Below are 8,926 nucleotides of genomic sequence, written 5' to 3' on the forward strand. Positions count from 1 at the left end.
AAATTCTTGAAAGGCTCCTCCTTTCCTCTCTGAGCTGCTCATTAAACACCTGACTGGCATCCATGTTCCTGTTTTCTTCAGTTTCCTGCTGCTCATAAACTATATTTGCGTTAGTGCAGCTCAATCACCTGACTGAAAAAAGTAAAACAAACCAAACTGACAGCTCTTTATTTCCCTGATTTTGTTCTTTTCTTCTTGCTGTATTAAATGTTGAGGCAGGATTGTGTTTTATTTCTGCATTACTTTAAGTTTTAAAAACGTCATCATGTTTATCCAAAAATAAAAGGAAGCCATTAATCTCTTAAACCTGCATCACTTCATTTCTCTGTGTTCTTAACGTCTACTGTAAAAACTCACTCATCAAGGACTGAGAGGATCCCTCTCCAGAATATGGATTACAACAGTCTTTAGGTTCTCATACAATTCCTTCTTTTCTCCTCTCAGTGTTTTCTGTACTTCTTCAATCGTGTCTTCATCTGCCAGCCGATGAAGGAGAGGTCCACAGTAAAGCCTGACAAAGCAGAAAATCTCAGTTAAAGTTGATGAAGTGTGTTAAACATCTGTGGAGCGCATCATTGGTCTGGTGTTTACCGGGCACACTGAGGTTCTGGTAGAGGGGAACACAGCAGCTGGTTCAGGTGGAGGCTCTGCCTCATGCAGCACTGCCATTGGCTGAAAGCATGAGCCACACGGGGCTGCCATTTCCTCCTGATAGCTGCATCCTTTAAAGTTTTCATCTTCCTCTCAAACTCGTCCTCTACAGACAAAATAAGACAAAGTTTCAGTGACACAGAACCAGAGACCAGCAGCAGTTTGTCTTCTTGTTCAGGCTGATGTGGAAGCATCAGTGCTGCTGCTGTCACACAAACTCTGACTACAGGAAGTCTGACTACAGGAAGTCTGACTACAGGAAGTCTGATTACAGTCTTAACCTGCTGTGACATGCAAGGGCATGAGTCGCCTCTGTGGGCCCTCTTCCTTTCAGTGTAGCCAGTAGTGATTCATATTCTACATTTATTAACAGTCCACGATGTCCATGTCTGCACAGTTTTCACATTGATTTCCCAACACTTTATAATCTACAAATATTTTTTGGTTAAATAAGTTTTATTTTGTGTATCTTGAAACATTGAAAACTCTGATTACACTTGTAACACTAAAGACAACTAACAACATTTCACCAGAAACATGTTTTTGCCACTGTCATCCTCTGTCATGCTCACAATCTCCTTCTAGCCTGGTCCCCTGTTAACCTGCTTAGAGCCTCAGACTGTTTTTGACCTGTTTGGTGTTGAAACTCAACAGGGGTCAAAGCAGCTCATCAAGACACACCAGAATAACTGTAAATAATATACTTATCTTTGTAACTGAGAAAGTTTAAAGTTTTGAAACTTGTACTTAGGGTGTTGATACAACTGTTTATAACTTAAGGTCTCTGCTATATGAGCTCACCTTGTTTCCCATCATTTGGAGAGGAGGCTGTCGATGCTGCTTCAACCTCTCTGTTAGCTTCTGAAATGAAGGAACATCTTTCACATGTGACACTTTTTCATTGTTTTCAGTGACAGCTGATAGCTAAACCAGATTTTATTTTAAATTGTATAACAGTTAACTTCCCTCATTTTGCTTTTCTTGATTTCCTTCTTTTCATTTCTAATACCTTTTATTCTTCTTCCATGGGGAAAGATATCCCTCATGGTGCACATTCGCAATTACTTAGATAGAATAAATAAGCAGTGACGTCCAGTGTAGGACGGACAACACAATTTTATAAGTGCCATCAGAAAGCCTCCATTATATTGTTTTTTTCTTAACCATTCTTCCATAAAAAAACAATTGTAAGGTCACTGATGTTGGACGAGTAGGCCTTGCTCGCACTCTCAACTGTAAATCATCCCACAGTTGTTCTGTCAGGTTGAGGTCAGGACTCTGTGCAGGTCAGTCAAGTTTGTCCACATCAAACCTACTCATCCATGTCTTTATGGACCTACTTTGTGCAGTTATGTGCAGCGATGTTGGAACAGGAAGGGGTTGTCCCCAAACTGTTCCCACACAGTTGGCCAAAATGTATTGGTATGCTGAAGCATTAAAAGTTCCTTTCACTGGAACTAAGGGGATGAGACCAGCTCCTGAAAAACAATCCCACACCATAATCCCCTCTCCACCAAACTTTACTCTTGGCACATTGCAGTCAGACGAGTACTGTTGTCCTGACCACCATCAAGAACAGACTCATCAGTCGGATATCCAGACAGAGAAGTGTGGTTCATCACTTTAGATAACATGTCTCCACTGCTCTAGAGTCCAGTGGCAGCTTGCTTTACATCATTGCATCCCACTCTTTGCATTGTGGTTGGTGATGCAAAGCTTGGATACAGTTAGTCGCCATAGAAACCCTTTACACAGGGCTCTCTACGCACTGTTCTTGAGCTAATCTGAATGCCACGCGAAGTGTGACTGTCTGTCTTAGTGACTGTCTGCACAAAGTTGGTGACCTCTGAGCACAATGCTTCTGCTTACTCTGTAATTTTACATGGCCTACTACTTTGTGAGTTGCTGTCATTCCCTATCGCTCCCACTTTGTTATACTGCCACTAATAGCTGACTCTGGAATTTTAGGCTACGTCCACACGTACACGGGTAGTTTTGAAAATGCAGCCTTTTCTATGCGTTTGGGCCTTTTGTCCACACGTAAACAGTGTTTTGGATCATTGAAAACTGCGATTTTTTAAAACTCTTTGCATTTACGTGTGGACGAGGAAAACTGAGATTTAGTCAACCAACGTCAAAGGTGTGCGCCATTTTTGACTTCACGCTTTGTTTACATGAGATAAATTTCTACAATGGCAGATATAGACAAAATACTGTTGCAGTTTTTTCACGCTTATATACACACACACGGAGTTACTTTCCCTCCATTTAGAAAGACTGAGGCGTCAGAGTGAACTTCTACTTCTGTGGCTTCTACATTCAACACATATGCTCTCACAACCCAAATCCCAACGCCAAAGCCGTCTGTTTCGGACGAAGACTGGGTCGAACCACCTCTTGATAGACAACTTTGAAAGCACGGAGGTACTTCCAGAAAAATGGCGAGAGAATTTTTGCATGTTGAGGACTTCACTTTTGGCTCTTTGTGAGCTACTTCGTCTGCACATTGAAGCCCAAACAACCAAAATGAGTTGCCTTCAGTGTTGTAAAAAAAAGTTGACATGCACACTTCATTATTTAGCTGATGAGGGGAGGTTATGCAAGACTGCAAACGCTTTCGGTACTATAAGGCAAGTGGTGTCTGAAAATTGTAAGACAAGTATTGTACGGCAGTTACTGTTCACTTGGGCCCTGTGTTTATACAGTTACCATGCAAGGTCCAAAGTAGAGGAACTTGTAGCAGGGTTTTACCGAGCCTATGGAATTCCTCAGTGTATTGGTCCTTGTGGATGGGACCCATGTGGAAATAAAGCAACCATCCATGAATTCTTGGACCATGTTAACAGGAAGGGGAGGTTTTCTCTGAAAATACAAGCCACCTGTGACTAAAGGTATTAATTTATTGATGTTGCGTTGGCAAGGCAGTGTAACAAAACCCATATTTTTGCAAATTCTATGCTGAACACACATTTGAAAAATGGCATGAACTGTGGAACATAAAGAGGCAATTCCAGTTTTCCTTATTGAGGATCCAGCATACCCATGGCTTCCTTACCTAAAGAAAGAATACGCAACCGTGGGAAGCACTGCTCACGAACATTATTTTGGACTATGCTTAAGTTGAGCTCATTGAATTTGTTTTTACAGACTGAAAGCATGGTTTGGAGCATTGCAAAGGCCCTGGCAAGTCTCCCAGTTCGTGTTTTCGTGTGTTCTTGCTGTTTTATATTCCAGCGTGATATTGAGGAATAATTCCACCTCACTGTCTCTCCACACATAGGACTCCTTTCTGCTTTTATGTGCCATCTTTGTTTGTGCTTAACTGGCCAACATGGTTAGGATTATTTTGCCACCTTTTTATTTATTTTATTTTTTTGCATGTTCTTGACAGCATTTGATTTGTTTTTTGCCTTTACATGTGGACAGATATATTTTTTCAAAACTGCACGTGTGGTCCGGATTTTTTTTTTTAACGAAAACTGAAAATCTTGTTTACAAAAGTACCTGTGTGCATGTGGACATAGCCTTGGTAGGCAGGAAATTTCACGACTGTACTTGTTACACAGGTTGCGTGGTACCATACTGGAATTCACTGAGCTCCTGAGAGCGAAGCATTCTTTTACTCATGTTTGTAGGAGCAGTCTGCATTCCTAGGAGCTTGAGTTCATACACCCTAGACCACGAGAGTCATTGGAACACCTAAACTCAATGATTTGGATGGGTGAGTGACTACTTTTAGTACAGGGTGGGCCATTTATATGGATACACTGTAATAACATGGGAATGGTTGGTGATATTAAAGTCCTGTTTGTGGCACATTAGTATATGTGAGGGGGCAAACTCCTCAAGATGGGTGGTGACCATGGTGGCCATTTAGAAGTCGGCCATCTTGGATACAACTTTTGTTTTTTCAATAGGAAGAGGGCCATGTGACACATCAAACTTATTGGTAATGTCACAAGAAAAACAATGGTGTGCTTGGTTTCAACGTAACTTTATTCTTTCATGAGTTATTTACAAGTTTCTCTTTGTTCACAGCCATTGACATGTCGAAGAGGTTAACACGTGAGGAGCGGATCGAAATTGTGTTGATATCTGGTGAACGCAGTAACCGGGTCATTGCAGCAGATTTCAATGCAAGACACCCTACGAGACCACCCATCTCCCATGCTACAGTAGCAAACTGCTTGCTAAGTTTCGTGAAACTGGTTCAGTGTTGGATTTGCCAAAATGTGGACGCAAGAAAACTGTCACTAATGAAGAAACATCAGTGGCTGTCCTAGCTTCATTCAGCAAGAGCCCACAGCGTAGCACTCGCCGCATGTCACTGGAGAGTGGCATTAGTCGAACATCCCTTCGGCGGATATTAGCTACTCACAAATGGCACCCTTACAAACTCCAGCTACTGCAGCATCTCAACGAGGATGACCCAGATCGGCGCACAGAATTTGCAGAATGGGCAAAACAAAAATTGGAACAGGACCCTCAGTTCACGCAGAAGATTGTAGTGATAGGCAAACTTTTATGTGAATGGTGAAGTTAACAAACAAAACCACCGCTATTGGTCTGACACTAACCCACATTGGATGGATCCCTCCAAGACTGTTGGAACAACAAAAGTGATGGTTTGGTGTGGTATATGGGGTACAACGATAGTGGGTCCATTCTTCATCAATGGAAACACTCAAGGCCACTGGATATTTGAAATTGCTACATGATGATGTGTTTCCCTCTTTATGCACTGGGGCGGGGGGGGGGGGGGGGTAAGCTGGCACGTTCCCTGAGTTTTTCCAGCAAGATGGTGCACCACCACATTATGGGTGCCAGGTCCGAGCATTCCTAGATGAACAGTTTCCTGGAAAGTGGATTGGTCGTCGTGGGCCAGTTGAATGGCCCCCAAGGTCTCCGATCTGACCCCCTTAGACTTTTATCTTTGGGGTCATCTGAAGGCAATTGTCTATGGTGTGAAGATACGAGATGTGCAGCACCTGAAACTACGGATACTGGATGGCCCACCCTGTAGTACAGTATATTTTCTATCCATTATCTGGGAAATATATACCATGTTACCCAGTGAGACTTACCTGGACTGTCATGGTGATACATAAACCCCAGCAGGAGGGCGTGGAGGCAGTGGACAGTTTCAGGTTTTGGGTGGTGTTGTAGCCTCTTGAACCAGAAAACAGTCACACAGACTGGCAGCTTCAGCTGGTCGGGGATGTTTTCTAAGGCTGAAGTCTGAACCTGCAGAGCTTCTTCAAACACCCTGCGACGCAAATCTTCAGGAGCCTGCACAGAGAGGTACCACACAGACAAGATGCTCACATGTACCACGGAAACACGTTTATGGCCTGTCAGAGTAATTAAACACATTTATTGATTAACATCAGTACCTCATGCAGATGCTCTAGTTCCAGTTGTTTCTGTTCATCACTGCTGAGGAGTATTGATGGGACACGCTTATCTTTGATCTCTTCTCTATCCCTGTCATATTCAGTGCACATCTGACCTCCAGTTAACAGTCCATAGAAGTACTGTCTGATGGGGTAAGCAGCTGTGTAACTGCTTGGCTGTGAAAAGTCCTCCACAAGAGCAGGCAGGATCATTGTCTTCTGATCCACAATATTTATGACGAAAGTGGTGAGTTCTCCACGCTCAATTTTTTGAAGAACCCATAAAGGCAGCTCAGAATCAGTCTTTGTTGGTTCAACATATTTTTGAATGGAGAGTTTGAAAGATCTGTCCTCGATCTCACGAACGTGATTTACAGCATTTTGCAGAGCGTGTTCTCTCTTCACTGAATCGTTACAGCTGTCCAGCTTCAATTTGCTTAAAAATGTGAGCATACCATACAGTCGTTTGATGTCGTTTTGGCCAGGTGAAGATGATTCATTTGCAAATATTTCTTTACCTAATCTTGAACAATCATTTCCTGCTATTGAAGCAAAGACTGGCATGAGAGCAGGGTCCAATTTAAAATGCTCACAAAAATTTGAACGTGTGTAGAGCTTAGCAGGAATTTTTCCATCCTTCTTTCTTTTCCACTCAAAGTGTTTAAGATGAAGGAAACCTTTGTTCACATCATAGATGCAGAAATCTGTGTCAATGGACAGCACAGCACATTGTTTCTGATTTGCAGCAGAAAAAATCTCAGGGTCTGCCTCTCCTAAACACTGTTTAAACTCTATGCCTTTCTCCTTCAAGATTTCTATGAAGACATCTCTGACCAGAGGTGGTAAGACGTTAGGCCTGTATCTTTTTCGTACAGTGCAGCCAAGCTCAATCTCTGCTACTGTCTTTGCTTTTTCCAGTTTTTTTTTTAGATGAGACACAAGATGTTCACGCTTGTCAGATCCTGAGCCTCCATCCAGGAAAACGTACGGAGTGACTTCACAGTCCTGCAGAGTCTTAAAGAAGTTACAGACCTCATCTTTAAATCCAGGATAATCTCCTCCACAGCGCTGGTCCAGCTTCAGATCAGAGTAATAATACAATAAATAGTACAGAGCTGCACCATCAATGATGAGACCTGTTTTTTCTATGTTAACCTCCTCACAGAGAGAAGGTATCTGATCTATCAAGTCTTCTAACTTTAAAATTCCCATTATTCCTTAAAGTGTGGTGAAGGTGAGCGGTGGTTATTGTGCTAATGCCTCTGTGTCTGCAGATATTTATACACCTACTAGAACATCGTACAGGTACACGCCCACACTGACAGATCCAGTCACACCTGCTCTGACTAATCTAGCATACCTATGTTACTCTTTTGGTTTCATTTCTTTCATCTTCATGTTGTGGCTTTCAGTTTTATTTCACTATGTGGTGCAAAATGAAATGTGTTTCATTAACTTTCCAGCTCTGTTAATATATCAAAGATACTTAGTTCTTTAAGATAAGAAAATGATATGATAAACCTTTATTAGTCCCAAACTAATAAAGGTTAAAAAAGGTTTTATTATCAACACATGTCCCAACTGGTGTTTAAAAAATCAGTATTTAAATTCAGTAATGAACCATGTTGTGAAGAGGAGCTTTTCAAATTGAGAGCCACTGCTAAAGAAAGGCACGATTTTACCACCTCTCGGGTTGATCACTGTAACACTGCCTATTCAGTCCATGTTCTCCTTTCTTTACTACAAACAGTCCAAACTCAGGTCCACTGGCTTTCTGTGAAACAATGAATTGATTGACTCATTAGAGCATTCACCCATACTTTTAAATAACAGAGTGAAAACAGTGTTTGTAAGCTAGAGAGAATCATTACCTCAGACTGTCATCGGATTATTGTGAGAAAACCTGATATTGTTGGAGACTATGTGAGGAGCAGGCATTGCACTGAAGTAAAACACATTTACAAAAGATTTCAACATTTCATATCTTGACTCATGAGCTTTGAATAACTGCAAATCACTGCAGTGTGTTTGTATTCACATTTTTAGGTTTCTAATCAGAGGTGAAACAACTAGAGTCATTTGTCACCTAAGTAGAAGTAGAGATACTTGTTACAAATGCCATATTAATATAATATTAATGCATAATAATAAAAAGTTTATTTCAATTAATGTAATCACCTTGAACATCTGTTATGTAGAAAGTAAGCAGAGGAAAACACTGTACAGATGTGGTCAGAAGATTACATACTCTAAAAGATTAAGAATAACCCAGGAACCACCAAGGCTGCAAAACCAACAGCTGAGTTAGTAAGTTACACATGAAAGCGGTAGAAAGAAGAACAAAGATAGTCTCTGTCACCAGCTGCATCTGGAGAGGCCCAGCATCAACCTATTGCTTTTCACTGTCCACAGCACTGTTTGTTGCTTATCTATTTCTTCTTTTCTCTGAGCTGATGTGGACTTGAAAGAGCAGTTTGTAAGAACTGATCCTGCCACTGAGACAGGTTTCTCAGGTAGGAGGAAAGTAGCTCTGTGCATCTTGACCATGTTTGGCTCCACTCCACAGTGAACTTTATCAAAACTAAATACCGATCCCAGCTCATCAATGAGCACCCCACATGTGTATAAGGATGACCCTGACTCCATTCAAGCCCAGATTTAAAATGCTGTCAGAATAAGCTAAAGCTCAATTCATTCACTGAGCAAAAAAGTGGGGAGTTGATTAAATATGGAGAGAAATTTGCACCCAAATGTTTGAAACTACACGTAACATCTCCCTCACTCACTCACAAAACCTCAAATACGTGTGCACCAGTCACCTGGTACACACAGATCATATCACATGCCCACGTGGGGTTCACACAGATCGACAAGTGTAAGCT

The 8,926-nt window shown here is 41.6% G+C and overlaps 1 protein-coding gene across 2 annotated transcripts; it reads right to left on the bottom strand.

The window, feature by feature from the left end:
* Nucleotides 1-360: 360 nt before the first annotated feature.
* LOC121813191 (protein asteroid homolog 1-like) lies at nt 361-7,303 on the bottom strand. 2 transcript variants are annotated; one of them, XM_042216772.1, is made up of 5 exons: nt 6,045-7,303; nt 5,736-5,940; nt 1,453-1,512; nt 592-757; nt 361-511 (listed from the first exon to the last, which is right to left on the bottom strand). In XM_042216772.1, exons 1-5 carry the CDS (start codon nt 7,254-7,256, stop codon nt 361-363), a joined length of 1,794 nt encoding a protein of 597 aa, XP_042072706.1. In that variant the 5' UTR covers nt 7,257-7,303. The 2 variants fall into 2 exon arrangements, with proteins under 2 accessions (XP_042072706.1, XP_042072707.1); XM_042216773.1 differs by lacking the exon at nt 1,453-1,512.
* Nucleotides 7,304-8,926: the final 1,623 nt, after the last annotated feature.

This window comes from Haplochromis burtoni, unplaced genomic scaffold (assembly GCF_018398535.1).
Source record: "Haplochromis burtoni strain Fernald_Lab_line unplaced genomic scaffold, NCSU_Asbu1 Contig_1252, whole genome shotgun sequence".
NCBI classification, from domain to species: Eukaryota; Metazoa; Chordata; class Actinopteri; order Cichliformes; family Cichlidae; genus Haplochromis; species Haplochromis burtoni.